Below are 26,000 nucleotides of genomic sequence, written 5' to 3' on the forward strand. Positions count from 1 at the left end.
ATTCAAAAATATGCGTTAAATTCAAATATTGCTGTGACTTTTCACAGGGTTGTATTTTAAATAAACGTTAAGCTTTAAATGTAGTTTTAAATAATAAAATACTGGTAAATAAAGAGTACGTTAAATTTCAAAAAATGCGTTAAATTCAAATACTATTGTGACTTTTCACAGGGTTGTATTTTAAACAAATGTTAAGTTTTAAATGTAGTTTTAAATAATAAAATACTGTTAAATAAAGATTACGTTAAATTCAAAAATATGCGTTAAATTCAAATACTGGTGTGACTTTTCACAGGGTTGTATTTTAAACAAACGTTAAATTTTAAATGTAGTTTTAAATAATAAAATACTGTTCAATAAAAATGGACTGCTACAAGATATATTTTTTGTATCGAAATTTTTTGAATTAAACAATTTTTATTTTGGAGTTAATTGATATTTTCGAATTAAATTAATTTTATTCAATAATACTGTAATTTCACTTCCTAATAACTTCAAAAAAAAAAAAAAAACACTTCCTGAGAATGACTTCAGATGTAATGAATTAGGAATCAAATAAAAAGGACACCCTCCTATGACAAGTCGGCGTTAAAATCAAATCTCCTTAAGCTCTTTTTCAGTACATTCATGGTGTACATTTTGCTGTGTACGACTATTTATTGGCCTAAGTTTGGCACTCTCAATTTTTTTTAGGACAATTTATTTTATAATAAAACAACATATTCATATACATTTAAAAATATTAAATGTTCTCAAAGAATTCATTCTGAAATTATTTTTTTTAGATTCAATAATTATTTGAATTTTAACAAAAATCGTTATTGTTTAGCCGTACTTAATGTTCGAGTTAAGACATTTTTTATAAAAACTATCAATATTAATGTAAAAAATATAATCGATTTTATAGTTTTAATTTTTAAATTTAAAAAATATATTAAAATCAAAATTTGCCTTCAAAATGTATTAAGAATTTGTTTTCAAATTTTCTTTTTCAATGATTGTAAATTCAATTTATTGAAATAAATGAAAAATGTTTTGCAATTTTAAAACAAGGACGTAATAATGCTTTATAAACAACTTGTTCTACTTTTATAGTTGATTTTTTTGCTCTTAGGCACTAAAAAGTAAAAAAAAAAATCAAACTAAAATCACTTAAAATTGCTATAACCTACAAAAACCCCATTAAATCTAACACACTTAACATCAATTGTTACCAAATAACTAAATTAAAGCATTTAATTATAAAAAGTAACCACCTCTGCAGTTTTGAAATGAAAATTAACCCAAAACACCCTTTAAATAAAACAGCAAAAGAAACGAATGAACTGTATGAACTTAATTTTAAATGCTTTTGCTTCGCATTCATTCAACACAGATGATGCGTATGAGCAATATTTAATTTTCTCATATGAATTAAATATTGCTCATACGTAAGTAGTTTACATAAACAATAGTGGGAGATTTTATTAGTTCATATGAGAGTTAAAGTGTATTTTAGCACTTAAACATTTGACCTTTTGAGTTTAACCGAATAAAAAAGAGTAAAATTAAGCAACTAACCACAACGGAAAATGAAGAAAGCAAATAACAGAATATTGTATATCCTATTTTTGTAGAAAACTTTTTAAACCTCTACTGAGTAATTAATTTAATAGAATAATAAATACACTTTTGTTAAATTAAATTATAGTTTGTAAAAGTGATTTTTTATAATGCTTATACTAGCAAACGTTTTATAGAGTATTTTGTTTTAAACTTTATGAAATATTTTCTAATTTAATTGATTACTGTTGTTTTTATTATGATCATAATATTTACCTGATTATATTCCAAATAACGAAATGAATCTGTAAATATTTTATATACAGTTAAACTAATATGCACCAATGGTAGGATTATGCCAAAACAAACAGCTTCCCAGATTTGTAATGGCATCATGGCATAAGCCAAAAAGACCACAAATACTATTTGCCAAACACCTTCGGCCATGACCTGTAAATTGTTGTAAAAGAAAAAAAATAAAGAAAAAATGGTATAAAATCAAATTAGTAAAATGTAAAATATGCAAACTACATTATGTAGATAGTAATATAGATTTATAGTAAACTACTACTAGTGTGTGTATATTTGAGGATGTGTGTCCAGAGTAATTTATATTAAAACTACATTGTTGTCTGACATGAGATATAAAATCAATCATATACAAATTGATGGTGAGAAAAAAATTCTAGAAATATTGTAGGCATGACCTCCATTTGTTTCAAAAATGGATGGGTTTTTTTAACCATTAATAAATTATAGAATAGTAAGAATAGTAGCTGATGAAATAATTTAGCTTTTTAGTAATGTTGTGTTTTCTTTAAACCATCTATGTTTTATAGTTTTTTTTTTTATTTTTATCATCATTACCTCTGATTCTTCCTTTATAAATAAAAAATAATAATAAAATTAAAAAATATAATATTAATATAAATAAAATTTATTTAATTTTATATGAAATACTTTGTAAAAAATCTGCGAAAGAAAAGTATAAATTAATTTTAGTCTAAATTTAAGAGACTGTTATTAGTGGGGGACACTTATGAAAGTTAAAATAATTTATTAATTGCATGAAGAATTGACACAAAAACCCTGCAAAAAATTGAGACTACTCCCCACAGGACTAGGACTGGTCAACAACTAATTCAAATATACGGAATAAACATACTCCATTTAACATTGTAAAGTTCTAGGGGAAAAACAAGTAAACCATGCATGAACTACGTCGGAGTTATCCCAAAACTACTTTCTTGCTAAAATTATGGGAGTGCATGAACCGATCATGTACTATAATTAGTAGTTTTGGGATTACCTAAATGGATCATGTACTCTAATAATTTTTGCTTTAATTGATAAAATTCTATACCAATTTTTAGACACACAATACTTAGCAGTGGTGAATGAGAACATTTATGAAACATTAAAGCACTATAATTTCTTTCGTTGAGATCCTATCGAGCTTTCATCAGACTGGCAGACAGGCATGCATATATGACCTTAGTAATTGGAACCTAAAATAATTAAGCTTTTATGTGATCTACATTTGTTTTTTGTAAATAGCTGCTCCTCTTCGGATCCTACCAGGCCTTTCAATAGACAGACGAACAGAGTAACATGTCTAAATCGTCTACTTTTATTTACGACTAATATTTTGATATGGTACGAAACAACCCAACTTCTTTCATAATGGACCCTATATTGCATACAAATTTCAATAGACAGAAGGACGGACAGAGGAGCATGTCGAGATCGTCTACTTTTATTTACAATTATTATTTCGATATGGTACGAAACAAAACTTCTGTTGCTTTGAGCATACAAACCGAGATGGACAAGCGGAAAGTGTGAGCATTTGCTCCAGTGCTGAACTAAATGCTCACCGTAACTTATAGCAAACCTGCTCAATCGGATTGAATGTGCTTTTTTCTTTTGCTTTTTTTCGAAAATGGTGATTATGGGACGTAAATCACGGAACGCCCAGGCCAAGTAAACAAGTTTGGATATCAAGATATGTGGGGGGCATTGCTACATTAAGACTATTGTCAATTTCAACTAGGTCAGGTCAGAAAAAAAGTATACGAATACCAAGAAATTGGGTATCATACGATTTAAAGACACTATAACCTGAACCTGTCAAAAATAGTTTTTGTAGTCTGGTCAATCAGACGTATCGACACCAAAACTAAACGTCCAAGACATTAAGTTAATAAAATCATAGTAACTGCTTAACTCTGATCACACTATCACAGTTCCAACTGATTCGTTTGAGACGAAACTGATTCACCCGCGAAACTTGTCACAGACCGACTACTGTCTGATTTCATTGATTCTGAATGTTTCCTTTGTGATACGCTGGACTCCATAACAAGAAATCTCAAATTGGTATGATTTCTTCTTGGCATCAAAAGAAAATCACTTCTTTCAACTTAAATACTTTTTCAAACCCTGTTTATTATTTTGATATATATAAAATTCATTTGTCTATAACAAATACCTTGTTATTTAATCGCATGTTCTCAATTTCACATTTAAAACAAAAAAGAAAAAAGTTTCAACTTACCTCTTTGGTATCCACCGGAAACACGGAACCTAATGTTGGCATCGATACAATACAAATGGCAGCAGTAAACAATAAAATGCCATAACACAGACAGGGTAAATGATGATCTTTGATCACGCGACATTGTAACAATATTAAAATTATGGCAAATAACAGGCACACAAATGAATTGAAGACATTCTGTTAAAGAAGAAGAAAAAAATCACAAAAAATCAAATATATCAATTACAAAAAAAAATATATATATTTCTTATTATTATATTATTAATATACTTACGTGAAATGTAGGAGCATTATTATAAGCTAAAGATAAAGCTGCCATAACACCACATAGCACCACAACCAAAGCTACTACACCCAGCACCGAGAAACGTTGCAATTTCAACGTATAACGTTGATACAAACACTCTAATTCATCATTTTCAAAACGCAGTGTATTCCAGGGTCGACCACGTGTAGCTTTAACCGCATGATCCATGATAAAATCAATTTTGGCTTAATTTATAGTTTAGTTAAGTTATAAAAAAATAATTTTAAAAAATTGTAGGTGGAGTAAAAAAAAGTTTGAAAAGAAATTTTGTGTAAAAATGCCCAACCAACCACCACCGCCTTGGGTGAGGCGGTCTTTTAAAATGACGAAGCCAAAATTAGAAGAGTTTTTAGAGATGTTGAGAATTTGTTCCGGCTAATGGCATTTGTAACTGAAAATAGAAAAGATAAGATTAATTAATAAAATTATTAACATAACATAGTATTTACGAAGTTTTTTCTTTCAGTGTATGGACAAGTCCATTAAATACTATATTGTCTTGTCTTGCCTATGTGCTAGTAGAAAGGCTAATGTATTGGATAGCTCAGCTACTAGTCTATTAGCAATTCTTTTGAATAGCCTATGAACTATTGACAAGTTAACGAAGTCTCCGAACTGGAATATGAAACAAGTCTGTATGACTTAAGTATTTTATACAGTAATTTTACAAGTTTATATAGTCTCTTTTATTAAAACTGAAGCGAATTTTAATATTTATTAATTTCAAACACAAAATTTATCCTGTTAGGTTAAGTGTTACTATTTCCTATTGATTTTTGTAAAAACTAATGTTTATGGATGTATTTTCTAATATTTCTATATTTTTAAATTATCATTTAAAAAATCTACACCTTTTAAATAATCTAAAAATACTTGTATATTTTCACTTTCTCTTTGATTTGTTTACATTACCTACACAGTTACTACCCAGCAGTTTTGAAAGGAGTGAACGCTTACGTGTTTAACTTTAATGCTTAACTAATAAGTTAGCCCGATTTTCTAAATTTTTTAAGTTATTTTACAAGTTACAACCAAATCTTTGTGAAATGAAAACTACATCACTAATTACTTGATTGTCCTTAAGTAGTCAAAAATGTAGTCAGTTGTTTGAAAAGTAATTTTTTAACCTAACAAAATTATATATCTACATATTGCAAAGTTAGTTTTTTCATTTGTAATCGTTGTATTTTTTGTAGTAAAGAAATTGTTAATCACTTTTATGTCCCCTAGTAAACTAGAAAATATACAGTGTAACTATTCTGTATAATAACTTTTAAAAGTAAGATCAATTAACTATTTGTACTTGAAGTAATTTTAGATAATTATCTAAGTTTCTCCTAATTAATAATCACGTTAAAGCCTATTTCATGTACGTCCTTCTAACTGCAGGTCTAATGCATGTGTGTAAATTTGTAAATAAAAATCCTATCAATGTATTTGTTGCATGCTACAAACACTTTAGCAAATTTGTTTAGTTCATAACACAGAAGTAGAAAAAAGTAGAAAAAAACACACACAAAAATAACAACAGCTATAATAACCTTACCACAAAAAAGTGTGGGAAAAATGACTTTGTAGTTGTAATGAAACGATTTTACAAACATTTTTAGATACTTATGTACATGTGTGGCATAATGGTGTTAGATGGGAAATAGAGGAGAAAGAAAAAATATGTATAAACTAAACTGAACACGAATGATTTTATGCTTCGTTAACTGTAAAAATTCTATAATTATTTACAACAACACAAGAGAATTTTTTCTATTCACCAGCTACTAATACTATGACTATCTATAGTAAACGTCAAGGTGGTTTATATGAGATACATACACACAGTGTAATATGTATGAAATATTGGAATTTAAATAAGGAATTTAAAATGTGTTTAAAATGTGTTCGTAAAAATGTAAAATTTTTAAAAATTATGATTGATTTATTTTGAAATTAAATAATTTTCTATATGCAATTGATGCATATTTCATGTACTAATAAGATGTACAAAAATAATTTAAGTTTGAAAAAATGCATTAGAAAAAAACAAGTATGAAGTTACAAGAATAAAATTTAATTTAGTTTTCATAATAAAGCTCTTAAGTTGAATTGTACCTTGCCTCAGTCATTTATTGTTGAATAAAATTGTCAAATTTTGAAGGGAGCTTTTTTAAAGAGGCTAGGGTTAAATGAGGCCCTATAATTATAGAGTTCATAAGAGCCAATAAGGCTCTTTGTATTAGTATTGTAGCTCCAACCAATATGTCTAAAATAATTATTAAATACTAGCTAAATGTACCCGGCGTTGCTCGGGTTTTCTTCGATTCTTACAGATATTATATAGCTCTTGTTAGTTATGAGGGTAAAAATTAAAATGGTCATAAATTATTACTAATGTTGATTAGAGGGTTTTTAATGACTTTTTGTTTTTGAAGTTCGAAATTTCGATTTGGTCATCATTATTTCCAAAAAAAAAACATTGTGTAAGCTAATATTAAGTTTAAGAAAAAAATAATAGTGCAAAAATGGTAGTTATACAGTTGATAAATCTAACTGGATTTTTTGAATAAAAAAAGGTGGATTTATCTAATATATGTATGTTTGTAGGGCAATATCTCTAATTCATAAAACAAAACCATAATAATTTGTTGTAAAATAAATTTGATTTATTTTTCTTTTTGCCGAAGGATGTCAAATATTTTTAAAGTGTGTAGAAATAGTAAATTAGATAAAAGTTATTTAACTAAAATATCGTACACGTGCAAAAAAAAACAATTTTTCCAATTGTATGGAACAACCTTAGTATTAATTAAATTTTTTTAATTATTTATTAAAACTTTCTAGCTATACCAGTGTGCTTCGCTACCCTCATCGTAATGGAATAAAATAAATATCATTATTGTAAATGTATATATATATATATATAACTGCAATATCAAAAATTCCCCATTTAGAGAACTCTTTAAGTTTGATTTTATGATTCTAGTCTCAATATTACAGAATATTAGAAAAAACAGTTGAAGAACGAAAAAGTACCAGACAGTGCCTTTTTATATAATTTCATTAAATCGGGATGACGCATGTTTAATTTTCAACCAGAAACCAAAAAAATCGCATAAAGATTTTTATACAATCAGGAAGCTACATGTCCAATTTAATGTTTTTAGGTTCAATATTATAGAAAATTCGAAAAATATTAGTAAAAGAACAAAAAAGTACCAGAGTATGCTTTTTCAATTTTCGTTCAATTGGGATACTGCGTGTTTAATTTTATGTTTGTATATTCAATATTTTAGAAAGCTCTAAAAGTACCAGTACCAGTGAAGTACGAAAAAGTACCAAAGGACCTATTTTATTTAATTTCATGTTCCTAAGTTCAATATTATAGAAAATTCAAAAATATTCCAGTTTAAATTTTCATTCACTCAAGTCCCTGATTGCTTTCATAGATACTAATTAACTCCGGATTCCACATGCTTAATTTCATGTTTCTAGGATCAATATTATAAAAAAACACAAAAAGTACCTTTTGAAGAACGAAAAAGTACCAAAAAGTGCCCTTTTATAGGTTCTCACTTAAAAATAGGCTCTAAACGCTTAATTTCATGTTTCTAGGTTCAATATTATTGAAAATTCAAAAAGTACCTTTTGAAGAACGAAAAAGTACCAAAAAGTCCTCTTTTATAGATTCTCATTTACTCCGGGCTCTACATACTTAATTTCATGTTTCTAGGTTCAATATTATAGGAAATTCAAAAAGTACCTTTTGAAGAACGAAAAAGTACCAAAAAGTCCCCTTTTATAGATTCCCATTTACTCCGGGCTCTACATGCTTAATTTCATTTTTCTAGGTTAAATTTTAAAGAAAACTCAAAAAGTACCTTTTGTAGAACGAAAAACTACCAAAAACTATAGATTCTCATTTACTACGTGCTCTACATGCTTAATTTCATGTTTCTAGGTTCAATATTATAGAAAATTCAAAAAGTACCAGTCGAAGTACGAAAAAGTACCAAAAAGTCCCCTTTTTTTAGATTCTCACTTACTCCGGGCTCTACATGCTTAATTTCATGCTTCTAGGTTTAATTTTAAAGAAAACTCAAAAAAATACCTGTGTAGAACGAAAAAGTACTGAAAAGTCTCTTTATTATTAATTTCATGTTTCGATTTCAATATCAAAGAAAACTCAAAAACTACCAGATGGAGAATGAAAAAGTACCAAAAAATATCACTTGGTACCGGGTTTCCAAATAACACCTCATTAGCATATTTAGTGTTTCTAAATCTAAAAATTTTATCTAAATTGGATCATTGTGTTTGAATAAAATCAAATTTCCAGTTTTTACCCCTTTTGGTACTTTTTTTCTACCCATTAACGAAATAAAAATTCTATTCCAAAATGTTGCAACATCGAAGTGGGAGCCCGTTATTACGTATTTATATGTATAAGATAATAAACCAAAATCAATGTTTTATGAAAAAAGTACCAAAAATAGGTACAATTTTCACCCCTTAAACATCCGAATAACCAAAAAGTACTAAATTTATATTTTTATTTTTTCGTCAAGTTATGAAGGAGTCAAAAAAATTGTTTGAATCTTCACTGGTTTAAAAGATACATGGGGTGCAAAAAAAGTACCAAAATACAGTTTTTACCCGTTTATTCCCTAAAGGGGCCGAAATTGAAAAAAGTACCAGACACCTGTCCGCTTATTTTTTAAATGAACGACGATAAGCTTTAAACTATTTTTATATCTTTTCTAGTTTAGGAGATATGAGGTTACCGATTTTTCCCGTTTTTACCCTTTTTTACCCCCTAAACATTCGAATTTCCAAAAATCCCGTCTTAGTGGATCTATTTGGTGGGAGACCAACTCCCTGTCCAAATTTCAGCTCTTTAGCTTTAACCGTTTAGGCTGTGCGATGATGAATCAGTCAATCAGTCAGTCAGTCAGTCAGTAACGTTAGAATTTTATATATATAGATACTAATCTTACTGATATCTGGGGTCTTCTAAAAACTGATTTCAACATACACAGACGGACGGACAGAAGCACATGACTTAATCAATAAGGATCTAGAGTATATACTACAATTTAAAAACGGAATGACAAACTTATATATACCCCTCTGATTTGAATTAAAAATACTTCAACAACAAACCAATAAAAATCGATTGACATAACCAAAACTTATACCCAAAAAATATTACAACCAAAACTTATACCCAAAAAATATTACAAAAAAAAAAACTCATTGCAAAAATCTTAATAGAACGAACTTTGACAAGTAATTTTGTTTGGTATTTGTTTTCTGTTGCACACCACTAATTTGGTGGCACAATCAATCACAACATTCAAGGTCAAAATAAATTAAACAATAGACAAGAAAGTAAAAAAAACTTTCGTTATTTAAACAATTAAAACTATAAATGTTCAACAATCAATTTTGTTAAAATATTTTCAACTTTTACTTAATAACTTAAAGTTGTTGAAAACAAACTTTTTAATTTAGTTTTTTTATATATATATTTTTTTTAACAAATATGCATACAATTACTTAAATTACCATAACTTAATCATGTGGTTTCTGTTTTTTCTCTCTATTTTTATAAATATATATTTTATGTCAACATCATAAATTATTTAGTGGCAGGAAATAAAAATTAAACATAAATGTATACAAACATACACTTAGATTCATATAAAAATATGAATTATTCACTACCGAATAAAGCTTCCACAGAGTTTTACATTTTTTCCATTTTATTTATATGTTTCCTTTTTTAACACCCACAACTGGGACTTAACTAGTGTATGTATGTGGAGACAAATTTTCCTTAATGCTCGTAAAAGTTAAAGAAAACTTGTGTTGTCTACTTGTGCTCTGAAAAGTTTTTAGAACAACACTTTGCTTATTGCAACAACGAAACCTAATGTTTGCAAGAGTTGGAGGAGGTTTATGATAAATGTTGCTTATTTGCTTAACGGGATTTTGTGGCATGTTCCAACCAAAACAACAAAGCTATAAAGTATAAGTTACAGCCATAACAACTACTACAACTAAAACGAGAAAAGAAGTACTACAACAATATTAATACAAGTACTGACACAATAAACACAAGTATCACTTTAAAATATTACTCTCAACACTTTCATACACATGCTCAACTTCCGTTTCCGTGTTAAGTTTTATTTTCATTATTTCTTTTTTGTTCTATTGAATTCATTTTCGTTTTTTTTTTTTCATTTTCTTGTGTACACTCTTGTCAAATACATAAAGTTTAAAACTAAATTTTATATAAATTTTTTTTAAATATAGATTTATCATTTTGTTTCTTTAAAGTTTTCTTTAAAAAAAAATGTTGTATAAAGATTTTGACACTTTGTCAGTTGTCTTACACACTTGTACATAGTGGGAAAAGTTATTAGAGAAAATGTTGAAAAGCAAAATGTAAAAGTAAATGAAAATAGTTTTAATCTAATAGATATTGATTTGTAAATAGTTTTATTTAAAAACAAGTATGAATGTATAGTCGGGCATGGCCGACCATATAATACTCTCCACCAGTCAGTATGTTAAAAATGATGATTATTTTTAAAAACTAAAGCATTTGATTTGTTTTTAAACTTTATTCCGGTACATTTTTACTTATTGTTGACAAAAAAAAACGGCCTCATAGGGGTAACTATGGCCCTATCCTTATAAAAGTTGATAAAAGAATTTACGTCTACTTAAAATTTTTTTGACTTAATAGAACATTTAACTTAATTACTGGGGTGAAAATGAGATTGAGAATTATCTCATTTAGAAACCAACAAAATGTGTCCAAGATTGGTTTCTAACTGGTTTATCATCAATCGGTCTATGTTGAACCGTAGAAGCCTAACTAACTAACCAACTTAAATTCTGTGCTTTTAGGTTTAATATTAAAAAAAAAACTTAAATATTTCCATTTTATACTTTCTCATTTACATTCTCTTAACTATCAAAAATCGAGATTTAGTATTAAATTATAGTGATCACAGATTTTCATCCTTTTGGACCTATCTCTTTTAGTTTAGCTAGAAAATGGACTTTTATGTTTTAACTAAAAAATCGAATTTTAGTAAGAAATAAAAGTGATCACAGATTTTCATCCTTTTGGCCCTAGCTTTTCTAGTTTAGCCAGAAAATGAACTTTTATGTTTTCACTCAAAAATCGAGTTTTAGTAGGAAATACTAGTGATCACAGATTTTTTTCTATGGACCTATCTCTTTTAGTTTAGCCAGAAAATGGAATTTTATGTTTTCACTCAAAAATCGAGTTTTAGTAGGAAATACTAGTGATTACAGATTTTTAATTTTTTGGTCCTAGCTTTTCTAGTTTAGCCAGAAAATGGAATTTTATATTTTCACTAAAAAATCGAATTTTAGTAGGAATTACTAGTGATCACAGATTTTTATTCTTTTGGCCCTATCTCTTCTAGTTTAGCCAGAAAATGGACTTTTATGTTTTCACTCAAAAATCGAGTTTTATTAACAAATAAAGGTGATCACAGATTTTCATCCTTTTGGCACTAGCTCTTCTAGTTTAGCCAGAAAATGGAATTTTATGTTTTTACTCTAAAATCGAGTTTTAGTAGGAAATACTAGTGATCAGAGATTTTCACCTTTTTGGATCTAGCTCTTCTAGTTTAGCCAGAAAATGGACTTTTATGTCTTCACTCAAAAATCGAGTTTTAGTAGGAAATACTAGTGATCACAGATTTTAATCCTTATGGGCCTAGCTCTTCTAGTTTAACCAGAAAATGGAATTTTATGTTTTTTTAGTAAAAAAATAAAGTGATCACAGGTTTTCATTCTTTTGGCCCTAGCTCTTCCAGTTTAGCCAGAAAATGGAATTTTATGTTTTCACTCAAAAATCGAGTTTAAGTAGGAAATAATTTTTACAAACTTATATAAACAAAGGTTAAAAACAGAAATGTGGCTGTAAAAAGCAGCATAGTTAATTAAATTATTCTGAAACAGATATTTTAATAACTTGTTATACATGTATTTTAATTTATTAGAACTATTATTATTAATTAAAAAAAATGTATTGATTTAAATCCAATTGCTTAGTTGATCAGTGGATTTTAATTAATATTAAAATATTATTTTAATTGCCCAATAACAACAATTTAAAATTAAAAATATTTAAATATATAACAAAAATCCTCAATACTTGCACACTTATTGTTGTGTGTTCAAGTGTTTCTATTTAAATTTTTTCTCTTCCATAAATGTTTACCAGATACAAATACTTCATAATTGTGTTCAATATATTCAATGTATCCAATATATAACGTCAACTTGTGTTTCTTTGTTGATGTTATTCTTCAAATTGAAATGTTTTATTTTTGGCAAGTAGAGGAAAAAAAGTGGCAAAAATAGCTAAAGAAAAGAATTTATAAACATGATTAAGAACTCGCCAACAAAATATGAACAGAATCACATTTAGTTTTTTTTTTTTGTTTGTATGTTCTTTTGTATTTAATTTATGTTCTTCAAATAGTATTTTAAATATTAATGGATTGGTGTAGATTGAAGTGTAGATATTATCAGTTTAATAATAAGTTTGAAACAAAGGGCAATATTTTAGATCAATAAGTTTTGATTCTGATAATTAAGAAAAAAACTGGGCATTGGATGCGGAAATATAAACAAATTAAGAAAGTAGGGTGCTTTAAATTCGCTACTCTCCCAATTTATGTCTTTTATTAAGACATATTTCCATACTTTTAACGTCAGTCGAAAACTGACACTCACTCTCGACTCACGTGCGTAACAAATGTTTGTTTACTCACTCACCAACTCAACGAATACAAAAATGAAAGTACAACTACAACACTTCACAAGACAAGTAGTTGAATCTGTAGGTGGATGAGATGAGATGAGATGTGATGAAATTAATATGAATGAATATTTATACAATTGTTGTCTGCTTAATTTATTATTTGTATTTATATTTTCTTTCTGTTAGTAAATACATTTTTTTTGGGCTTAAATCGAAACCAATATCAGGGCACGCGCTTATTTCTATTTTATTTTGGCACAATACATTATTGCTGCAGTGATTGTTACACTTGTATTGTTGCGCTGTTCATTTAATTAAAATAATTTTATTGTGTTCTTATTCGATGTGGCGTCTGACTTGAGTGTCAAATGGTGTCAAATAGTTTAAGTGGCGGCAAGTATTGTAAAAATTTTGCAAAAAAAAAAAACTAAAGAAACTAGTAAAATATCACTACCACTTTCACAATTGCCACAACTTGTGGCATGTGTATGTAAATGTCAATTGCCAATTTTCTTTTTCATTAGGCATGAATGAATTTCATGTTCGTCTACTACATCATCTTAAAAATAGATAATGATTAAATTTTATGTGTGCTTATTTTCAGAACTTAAAAAGGATGATAAAAGAAATTACTTTATTTTAATTTAATAGATTTTTAAATTAAAATTGCTCTTTATTTTTAAATGTATCATTAAGAGGAAATACATTTTGTTAATATTTAATTTATGGTTTGTACAAAATGGGCAAAAAACATTGTAAATCATCACGAATGTACATGTTCAACAATATACGAAGGTAATTTGAAAAGTTTCTACAAGGAGGAAATTTGAACGAAAATTTTTTTAAAGAGAATTTTCTGAAATATTTTTTTTAGAAAAAGAGGATTTTCTAGAAAATTTTCCATAAAAAGTAAATTTTTATAAAAATAGAATTTTGCCGAAAATTTCTATAAAAGAGCTTTTTCTCGAAAGTTTTCTACAATAATTGAATTTACTTAAAAAGGAGAATTTTGTCGAAAGCTCTATAAAAACAGAATTTTCTCGAAAATTTTCTATAAAAAGATCATTTTATCGAAAATTTTTCATAAAAATAGTATCTTCTCGAAAATTTTCAATAAAAAAATAATTTTCTCCAAAATTTTCAATAAAAAGATCATTTTCACGAAAATTTTCAATAATGAGATAATTTTCTATAAAAATATATTTTTTCTCTAAAATTTTCTATAAAAAGATAATTTTCTTGTAAATTTTATATAAAAAGATAAATTTCTTAAAAAGAAAATTTATCGAAAAATTTCAATAAAAATATAATTTTCTTGAAAATGTTTTATAAAAGAATTTTCTCGAAAATTTTCTATTAAAAGAGTTCTAACTTTCATTTTGAAGTAATTTTTCTGTAGAACGAAAATTTTCTTTAAAGAGAATTTTTAGAAAAAATTCTGTAAAAGAAGAATTTTCTCGAAAATGTTCTCTATGTTCGAAATGCTCTACAGAAACAGTATTTATTCAAAATTCTCTGTAAAAAAGATATTATTGAAAATTCTCTATAAAAATAGGAAATTTCCTTATAGAAGGAGAATTTATTGAAAATTCTCCATATAAAGATAATTTAAAGAAAATTCTCTATAGAAAAGAATTTAAATAAAATTCTCTATAGAAACAGAATATATCAAAAATTCTCTATAGAAAGAGAATTTATCGAAATTTTTTTATAGAAATATAATTTATTGAAAATTTCTTATAGAAAGAGGACTTATTTAAGATTCTCTATAGAAAGAAAATTTATCGAATATTCACTATAGAATGAGAATTAATCGAAAATTATTTATAGCAATAGAATTTATCAAAAATTCCTTGTAGAAAGAGAGGGAATGAGAATAGACATGGAATTTCTATATAGACATGGAATTTTCTGTAGAAATAATTCCCTACAAAAAAGGGATTTATTAATTTTTTTATATTTGAACATTTTCTAGAAAAGAAACATTCAACATTTTCCATAAGCAGTATTTATTTGTTAATTCTGTAGAGAACATATTACGAATTCTATAGATAACTTAATAGAATTTATCGAAAATTCTTTACAAAAAATTTTTTTATATAGAAAATTCTCTATGAAAAGCGAAGTTATAGAAAATCTATATTAAAATAATATTTTTAAAAACTTTTAATTCCACACTAAAAAATCCGTATTATACTGGACATTTACACGTAAATATAACTACATACATATATGCTCAAACATATGTACATATGTATTGTATACTTTCATATGTCTCTGTTGTTAAAAGTGTTCTTTTGCTGTAAAGTGTTTGGCTGTACAGTACTTGAACTGACATTAATGCAACAAAAACCTTTTTCCAACATATTGTCAAACATCAACAAAAAAACACTTAAATCTGTTAATTTGGTTGTAACTACTAACATATGTACATATTTATCCATATTATGATAAACACAAAATACATTTTGTTACTAAATGTAACTATGAAATTGAGAAATTCCAGAAAAGCAATTGAGTCAATAGTTCACTTGTCATTAAGAGCTTGTTAATGTTTTAATAAAACAGTTTTTGTATTCTTATTAAAATATGTATTCATTCATAGATATCTCTATAAATAAAATTTTCTTCTGTCAAGGAAGAGCTGTCCTATTAGTTGCTGTCAATATATTATTTCCCTTCCGGGAGAAAAAAATAACAGGTAATTAGATTTTCTTTCAAAATTACCTCTTGTAAAATTCAATATAATTTTTTTAATCACAACAACACGGTTCCTCACCACTGTCGCTACAACTACATACAAGTTCATCCACATTTCTACGTATGATTGATATTGACAACCATTAATTGCACACTTATACGTATGAGTGTTAAAAATATTTTTTTTAATTTAAATTTCAAGCTAAACAAACAACAAACAAAAATCATTTAAATTTGCCATAAATTAATTCCAAATTTTCTTATTAAATTAAAAATAAGAACGACATTTATTCGAATATTTTTTAAAAAGAAAAAAATATGAATAAACAATAATTTGTATAAATTTTAATGCCAAAAAATATAAAATAAAAATATTGTCTTTACAAATTTAAATAGAAGATATATTAAAAAAAATTCTATATACTTTCTGTTGCTTAAAACAAATAGAAAAAACATTAACAATTAACACAACTGTTTAAATAATTTAAATTAAAAAAATATGTATGTATGTGAATGCAAAATAAATAAATGAAACTGCTGCTTGTAAATGGTGACAAGTTTATTTGATTTGTTTAATATTTTTCATTTTATTTTTTATATTTTTTTTTTTTTTTGTTATAAATTTCTTACAGTGACATTATTTTTTATTCTACAGATATAAGAAAAAAGAAGCAATTTATAAATTTTATTTAGCTTCTATTTTTTAATCAATTTCATTATTTGTTAAAGTTTTTTTTTTACTTTTTATGTCAACGACAGATAGAACAAGTATTTATGAGCTTTTTGCAAAATTTGTAACATCTGCATAATGTTAAACTGAATGGTTGATTGTTCATTTCTATTTTAGCAAAACTGTTTAAGTGTTGGCAACAGGTGAGTCAATTTTAAATGTAAAAAATAACATAATGCTTTCGAGTAGTGTAGTTAAATAAAATATGATAATATTAAAATTTTTAAATATTAAAGTTTGCAAGTTAATATAAATATTTAATATTACTTAAACGGTGAAAGCAAATTTTAACCATTTTACATACTAAATTCAAATATATAGTCTGTGTGGACTATAGTTTGAACCATGTCAGTCCGCCTTGACTATAGATAAATTTTAAGTCTGTACTACAGACAGTTCAGTATTAAGAACTACAATTTACTCTATAGTCCAATATTTATATCAGTCGATATTTTGAACTACAGATCAGTCAACTAAGAAATTGTGACTGGAATGGACTATAGATCCGTCTATTATCTGAATTACAGGTCAGTCTATAGTCTGAACTACAGATCAGTTTACAGTCTGTTACAGTTTACAGAACAACAAATGAGTCTACAGTCTGAATTACAAATGTGTCTACATTCTAAATTAGAGATCAGTCTATAGTCTGACCTATATCAATATATACTTTAGACCAGTTAAGTAAGGATCAATCTATAGCCTAGATAATAAATCAGTCTATAGTTTGAAGTATACAATCTGAACTAATAAACAAATTATTGACTAAACTATAGTCCAGTCTATAATTTGTACTAGACCAGTCTATAATTTGGACTATAGAACAGTTAATAATCTGGAATATAGACCAGTCTATTATCTGTACTATAGACCAGTCTAAAATCTGGACTACAGATCAGTCTATAAACTGGACTATAGGCAAGTCTATAATTTGGACTATAGACCGGACTATAGTCCAGACAGTTATCTAGACTATCTATTATCAAGACTACAGACCATTCTATAATCTAGAATATATACAAGTCTATATATAAATGAATTGTCTGGTCTAATGATCAGTTTATATACTGAAGTATATTTCTTTAAAATTCTCTATTTATCAAATATTGCTTGTATAGAAAATTTATATTTATTTTATAAAAAATCTTGCATTAAATTTTATCTTATGATACCTGTATATTTCTAAACTTGAATAATGCTTTAAATATGCAAAAGAAAAATAAAAACAAAAAAATAAAAATCTATCAAAACAAACATAAAAGCTGGATATTAATTAATTTCCACAGTTCACAAATAGAGCATATAAATTTCGCCAACACCTACAGATTTCAAAATAATAATCTTATTTATATAAATAAGAAAAAAATATGAATAACTTTTCATTTTTTCTCAACTTATTTGTCAACCCCCAACAAATCAATGAAACAAATGTTTTATATTCAAATGAAATGAAAAAAAATATTTTGTTTCAAGTATATAAAATGATAATGAGGTAAATGGTTTATAGTCTTAGAAATGATGTACGTCTGTCAGACTATATGACCGACAATAGAAACACTAAGAACAAAGCAGCAAAAACAAACCACAGCAGAGAATAGAAAAGATCTCAAGAATCAGAATTATGTAGCCCCGTTATACAAAAAACATTTCTGCAAACAAGATTCATGATTTACGTCGACAATTAAACAATTATATGGTCGAGGTGTGACAGCATGTCACATTTTTATTCTTAACATTTTCAACATGTAAATATGTATTTTTTATATTTGTCGTCTGAGTAGAAAATATTTATACACTTGCAATTTGCTTTAATTTATAGAAAACACGTTTTTCTTATAAATAATATCTTTTGAAAATAAAATGTATTTTAATTTGTTGTTTGTTCTGTTTTTCTTTTGATTAAATATTATTTAGTAAATTTTCAAAAAAGACATATTTTTGTATAAAACTTAATAGTTATTTTTTTTATTGCACTGGCAAATTGCTGACGTCGAAATTTTGTAAACAATGTAAATGTAATTTTAAGCAAAATTTACGTCAATTTGCTTTAAAAATTTATTTTTTTATGAGCTATTAGAGAAGTATTTGTTTGTTCGTTTAATAAAATTCTAATTTATAGACTATTTATGGTTTATTTTTAGCACAAAAGTATTGCAATTACTTTTGTACAAATAAATAACAAATATTCACAAACAAATTAATTGCTACCCAAATAATAAATGCGAAGAAACAAATTAAAAACATTTTCCCCAAAATGTCAAATTTATATTATTAAAACGCTTATGCTTATATTCTCTAAAGAGTAAATTGTCGAAGGACCAAATCATGTAATGACTTTTTATTTGAAAACTATAAGTTACATTTTAAATAAAATTGTTAACTAAAGCTTAGTAATTATATCTATAACAAGTCATCATATTTACCTGTAATCTACGTTAAACGGGAGATATATTCCCTACAAATTATATGATTGTGTTTTCACTCACAACAAAAATCCCCTTAGTAAACGAAGTGAAAACTAATATTAGAAACAATTAAGTGTTTCTATTTTGTAGTATAATTTTGTTCTCTTAGATTTAGATCAATAAAAGTAAAAAACAACACAAATACTTATAAACTACTTAATTGCACTATTAGCGTTGAAAAGCTGACACCAATTAACAGCTCGTGATTTACATAATATGATTTAAAAAATTGCTTAATTATTTTGAAATAGTAATACTATTTCAAAATAATTAAGCAAGAAACTGGAAATATTAACTGACAACAAAAATGAACTACAGCGTACGGAACAGTCTATAGTGTAGAGTATAGGCTTCTGGACTAAAGAACAGTCTATAGTCTGGACTAAAGAACAGTCTATAGTCTGGACTATAGAACATTCTATAGTCTGGACTATAGAACAGTCTATAGTCTGGACTATAGAACACTCTATAGTCTGGACTATAGAACATTCTATAGTCTGGACTATAGAACAGTCTATAGTCTGGACTATAGAACAGTCTAAAGTCTGGACTATAGAACAGTCTATAGTCTGGACTATAGAACAGTCTATAGTCTGGACTATAGAACAGTCTATAGTCTGGACTATAGAACAGTCTATAGTCTGGACTATAGAACAGTCTATAGTCTGGACTATAGAACAGTCTATAGTCTGGACTATAGAACAGTCTATAGTCTGGACTATAGAACAGTCTATAGTCTGGACTATAGAACAGTCTATAGTCTGGACTATAGAACAGTCTATAGTCTGGACTATAGAACAGTCTATAGTCTGGACTATAGAACAGTCTATAGTCTGGACTATAGAACAGTCTATAGTCTGGACTATAGAACAGTCTATAGTCTGGACTATAGAACAGTCTATAGTCTGGACTATAGAACAGTCTATAGTCTGGACTATAGAACAGTCTATAGTCTGGACTATAGAACAGTCTATAGTCTGGACTATAGAACAGTCTATAGTCTGGACTATAGAACAGTCTATAGTCTGGACTATAGAACAGTCTATAGTCTGGACTATAGAACAGTCTATAGTCTGGACTATAGAACAGTCTATAGTCTGGACTATAGAACAGTCTATAGTCTGGACTATAGAACAGTCTATAGTCTGGACTATAGTCTGGACTATAGAACAGTCTATAGTCTGGACTATAGAACAGTCTATAGTCTGGACTATAGAACAGTCTATAGTCTGGACTATAGAACAGTCTATAGTCTGGACTATAGAACAGTCTATAGTCTGGACTATAGAACAGTCTATAGTCTGGACTATAGAACAGTCTATAGTCTGGACTATAGAACAGTCTATAGTCTGGACTATAGAACAGTCTATAGTCTGGACTATAGAACAGTCTATAGTCTGGACTATAGAACAGTCTATAGTCTGGACTATAGAACAGTCTATAGTCTGGACTATAGAACAGTCTATAGTCTGGACTATAGAACAGTCTATAGTCTGGACTATAGAACAGTCTATAGTCTGGACTATAGAACAGTCTATAGTCTGGACTATAGAACAGTCTATAGTCTGGACTATAGAACAGTCTATAGTCTGGACTATAGAACAGTCTATAGTCTGGACTATAGAACAGTCTATAGTCTGGACTATAGAACAGTCTATAGTCTGGACTATAGAACAGTCTATAGTCTGGACTATAGAACAGTCTATAGTCTGGACTATAGAACAGTCTATAGTCTGGACTATAGAACAGTCTATAGTCTGGACTATAGAACAGTCTATAGTCTGGACTATAGAACAGTCTATAGTCTGGACTATAGAATAGTCTATAGTCTGGACTATAGAATAGTCTATAGTCTGGACTATAGAATAGTCTATAGTCTGGACTATAGAATAGTCTATAGTCTGGACTATAGAACAGTCTATAGTCTGGACTATAGAACAGTCTATAGTTTGGACTATAGAACAGTCTATAGTCTGGACTATAGAACAGTCTATAGTCTGGACTATAGAACAGTCTATAGTTTGGACTATAGAACAGTCTATAGTCTGGACTATAGAACAGTCTATAGTCTGGACTATAGAACAGTATTGCAGTAATACAGTTTATAGGTTACTACATATTTTATACAGACTATAGGATAATAGTATATATTGCATAATAAACTTGTTTTTATATTTAATTAATTAAAACTGTTATGACCAACATCTGAACTATATTGTAGTTAAACACAATAATACATGCAAATAATAATCAAAACCTCATACATATAACTATACAAATGATTAACCATGATCTTGTAAAATGAAATGAAATCAAACAAGCAGGTCAATTACGAACAATTAGAGTCAGGTTAAATACACCACCTAACCAATCGACTACTTCAAAACGCAAAAAAAGTGGAACATGTTGTACAGAATGAAACCATTTAATAATTATTGCACTTGTAGTGGCAAAAATGCAATGAGTGAGAGGTGTAGAAAATATGCAAATTAAGCTTTTTTTAAAGACGAAAAAATAAAAACCTGAAATCTTGATAAAAACAAAATTAACAAAAACAACAATTTAAGGCTTGTTGTGATGTGAACAATAGCAACGAAATGTCGATTACTTTGTACAGCAAAACCATTTATATGAAAATTAGTAAAAAAATACACCATTTCCAATAGTATTTGTTAGTAAATATTAAACTAAAAAAAATAGAAATTTCCCTATTTACTTTGGCATATCAAATTTTATAAGAAAATGTTTAAATTTATTCAAAACAATTTAGAATTTAGCTGGCAATGGTGTAGTGCGAGGTGAATGTATAAAACCAACTTATTTATCTTGTTTTTAGTATTTAAATAGTCTTAATTGTTTGAGATTTGTTTTATTTTCTTGCGAGGGGATATGTAAAAAGTTTTCTTGTTTATTTGTTTTAAAAGTGTCTTAATTGTTTGAGATTTCTACTGCAAGCATTGGCTTCGCATTATAAGTATTCGCATGACGCCTGCACCTGGTGCATGTTGTATGTAGTCGTTGCTGTTGTAACACTAAAGACACGTTTAGTAAATTTAAGCAGCAATCTGGCGTGTGTTTTTTATTGTTGATTTGTGCATTCTAGTGATTTACTTTTTTCATTATAATTTCATATAAGAATTTCAATTTATTTGATTTATTGATGTCACACCACAAAATTTAAAAACGTCAATCTACAGTGTATATGATAGAGCTATAGTGAATGAGTACTATTTTTTATTGCAAATTAAGGGTATTCATAGAGAAACTTTTTTGTCATAAATATAGATTTACGACAATTACATTATTATTTTTTAAAGTACTTATTTAATGTGATTCAGTAAATGAGAAATGAAAATTTGGATATAGTTAAATTAAAAAACATTTCAAAAATAAATTTCATCATTCAAAAGATTTGATATATTTGATTGAAATAAACTCAATAACGAAAATTAATCAATTTTCACTAATTTAATACCGCAAGATTTTATATTACTTTTGACCCTATTCAAACAACAGCCACACCCACCTTCCATACCACCTGAGATATAAATCACAAGTGTGTGACACGGGGTCCATATTGTCATGTATATGGAGACTATGTTCGTCTTCTTTTATTTTCTTCATAAAATTTGTTCCTAGTCAAAAAATGATTAATGTTATGTTATTTTATGATATGAGTTCAAAAATCAGTATTAAAATTTTCAGTTAGCTCTAATTTTTGATATATTGCGATTTTTGTACACACAATGTTAATAAATTCTGCAGATCTGGAACAACATGAAAATCTACATAAAATTATCTTTCTAAAGAGCATAATCATGATGACAGTTATTGCAGTAATACTAGATTACCTTGCAAGGATGTTGAAAATTGAGCCTTTTTTGTTTTATCCTTACAACAATACTTTGGGCTAAATTTGTTGGAGTTTGTTCATGAAGTACTACCAACACAAACCAATAATACCATTTTTCGGTTAAAACTGGAAATTCGCTAAAAAAAACGCAGTGAAATATTTTGGATTGAATTCAACTTTTGTTTGCTATTTTTACATACCCATGAATTCAAAATATTATATAATTCACAAATACCAAAAAATTTCTTAAATAACGTTTTTCCAAAAACCACAATATCCCGGAAACTAGAACTAAGGGAAATTTTTGAACGCAACAGGTAGAAATACATAGGAATCAGCAATTTTTTTAAAGGCATATTCAGTGTTGACTTATGAAATTAGTGTATGTCATAAGTATAAACATAAATATTGTTAAAAAAAATTGGGCGCATAGTTTCATAATAAAATTGACTATTGTTATAGCACTTAGCGATAGCATCCATTGAAACTGTATAAATATCTATTCGTTTATAGACAATTCCTTTGACTAATATATAGATGTAGTCTAGCGACATATATATTGTGTATGAACTCTACTAATCTGCTTCATAGACCAGCCGTTTGATTAATTTATGGAAATAGTCAATTGACTATAAAATTCGAAATAAGTTACAAATAATTATACCCTACACCACTATAGTGGGGAAGGTATTATACGTTTGTGCTGATGTTTGTAGCACACAAAAATATTGGTCCAATATCCACCTTAAAGTATACCGATCGATTCAGAATCCGTCTGTCCGGCTGGCTGGCTGTCCATGTAAATCTTGTGCGCAATGTACAGGCCGCAATTTTCAAGATAATTTGATGAAATTTGGGCCAAGCATGTTTTTTAGCACAGGGACGAAATTGAAAATGGTTGAAATCGGCACATTATTTCACCTAGCCCCCATGCAACCGTACCTTCCGATTTGGACATTTTATGCCATAATTACGTCATATATTCTATAATCTCTCTAAAAATTGGCACAATTAAGTTTTATATAAGTATAAACAAATTTTAAAAATATACTCATCAAACCTAACACCAATACAAATCATTACAGATTAAGTTTACCGCTAAGATAACTACAACAATTCCTATTTATATATCCTTAAAACACTCTCCATTTTTCAATTCGCACTTAGAGCATGATTAATTAATTTGGTTACATTTTCTAATCGAAACTAAATATTTTACAATTTTTACTTAAATATCAATAACAATGACCTTAATTGTATCAAAACCACAGTAAATTTCCCTAAACATTTTTAATTTTCATTCATTACAACAACTAACAGATATCGGTTTGCATACAAATTTTTCACAATACACTTTTGAATACCTAATCCTCCTCTTTCACTTACAATATTTTTGCATATAATTGCATTATGTTTTCCCTGTTAGATAAAGAATATTAAATAAATTCCATATACTCGTACTACAACGTCAACAGCAGCAATAGCAAGAAAAAATGAAAAACTGATTCAATTTCAATTAATTTAAAAAAATACCAAATAGTAATAGTAGTAAACAAAACACTACTCACACTTACACTCGCTGGTGTAAAATAAGGGGAGGGGGCACAGTCTGTCAATCACTTACTTACTTACTTATTCACTTGCACTCACTCAAACAAACAACAACATATCACTACAAAATAACATCAACGACAACAATAATAAAGTGAAAATATTTATATAAAAAAAATATGAAAATTTTTTATATAAAAATACTGCTGCTAGTTTCAAGATTTTGAGCGCCTGTCACAAATTGTGATATCAAAAAGAGAGGAATTGTTTGCAAACAAAGAACTGCAGCTATAGAACACAACAAAAATATTTTATCATTATTGTATAATAACAAAAAGGAAAATTCTTTAAGGTAGAACTTTTTCCTACGCATTTTAAAACTAAATAACGGAAATTACCCCCTAATAGCGGGTGGTTGTGTTTACACATATAGATTTTTATCAATGATAATATTTTATCATATGTCTAAGAAAGAAAAAACAAATCATCTTATCACATCATCTGCATCATTATCATTGTAATCATTTTGCTAGGGATGCTCTGCTAGCAATATGAGCAACAGACAAACAAACAATTGATTATATTTACTTTCATCATAATAATTGTAATAATAAATATGATAAATTGTCACAAACATGTTTATGATAATTCATGCTAAATACCAGGCGTACAGACTCAAATGGCAAATGTTTTTATTTAGATTTTTGAAAACATACCGCACTTGTGCGCAACAACAAGTGGAGTGGGAAGAGAGTGAAAACGAGAAGAGAAAAAAGTGAAATAACAGTAACAGCAGTAGCCAGTAGTATATTTTCCACAAAAACTAAAATAAAACTCAGCAAAAATAATTTCAAAAAACTAAAGATTGTACGAGAGTAGTTTTTTTCGTATGATTATAGGGATAACTTAGGGATAAAGAATATTCGCTAAATGTTTTATTTTGAATATTTTTTTTTTAATTTTCTATTTATAAGGAATTTTCGACTTCTCGTTTTATAGCGATTTTTTAATTCGACAAAAGTCTTAATTCGTTCGCTTTTTAAGAACGAATGATACAAATTTCTCTCTCTCGCGTCAAAAAGAGTTCTGAAGAATATTCGCTTCAAGCTAATAAGTTGCATTTATAACGAGTTCCCTTTGATGTTCTTGCTAGATTTCAGAAGCTCATTTATAGGACATTGGTCCCCCAAATACTGAACACTACTTTAGTGCCATTTAGATTTGTGTCTTTAGTGGTGAATCAGCTGTTTGGAAGGGCTTCAAATACAGCAATAGAACAGTCTATAGTCTGAACTATGGGACAGTCTATGGTCTGGACTGTAGAACTGTCCATAGTCTGGACTGTAGAACAGTCTGTAATCTGGATAGAATAGTCTACAATGTTGGCTATAGAACGTTCTATACCCTAGACTATAGAACAGTATATGGACAATAGAACAGTCTATAGTCTTGACTTTAAAACAGTCTATAGTCTTGACTTTAG

The 26,000-nt window shown here is 27.6% G+C and overlaps 1 protein-coding gene across 5 annotated transcripts in view; it reads right to left on the reverse strand.

Annotated features, from left to right (window-relative positions):
- Nucleotides 1-26,000, reverse strand: part of LOC111684525 (Ca(2+)/calmodulin-responsive adenylate cyclase) — a 129,881-nt gene that overhangs the window by 22,677 nt on the left and 81,204 nt on the right. For 4 of the 5 annotated variants that reach the window (XM_046946805.1, XM_046946808.1, XM_046946807.1 and 1 more), the window contains exons 2-5: nt 4,377-4,800; nt 4,100-4,279; nt 2,410-2,421; nt 1,819-1,992 (exon numbers count right to left, since the gene is read on the reverse strand). In XM_046946805.1, coding sequence (XP_046802761.1) covers nt 1,819-1,992; nt 2,410-2,421; nt 4,100-4,279; nt 4,377-4,577 — 567 coding nt within the window. In that variant the 5' untranslated portion in view covers nt 4,578-4,800. The remainder of the gene's footprint in view (nt 1-1,818; nt 1,993-2,409; nt 2,422-4,099; nt 4,280-4,376; nt 4,801-26,000) is intronic. The other variant, XM_046946809.1, reaches the window with a different exon arrangement.

Source organism: Lucilia cuprina, chromosome 3, assembly GCF_022045245.1.
Source record: "Lucilia cuprina isolate Lc7/37 chromosome 3, ASM2204524v1, whole genome shotgun sequence".
Classification (NCBI taxonomy): Eukaryota; Metazoa; Arthropoda; class Insecta; order Diptera; family Calliphoridae; genus Lucilia; species Lucilia cuprina.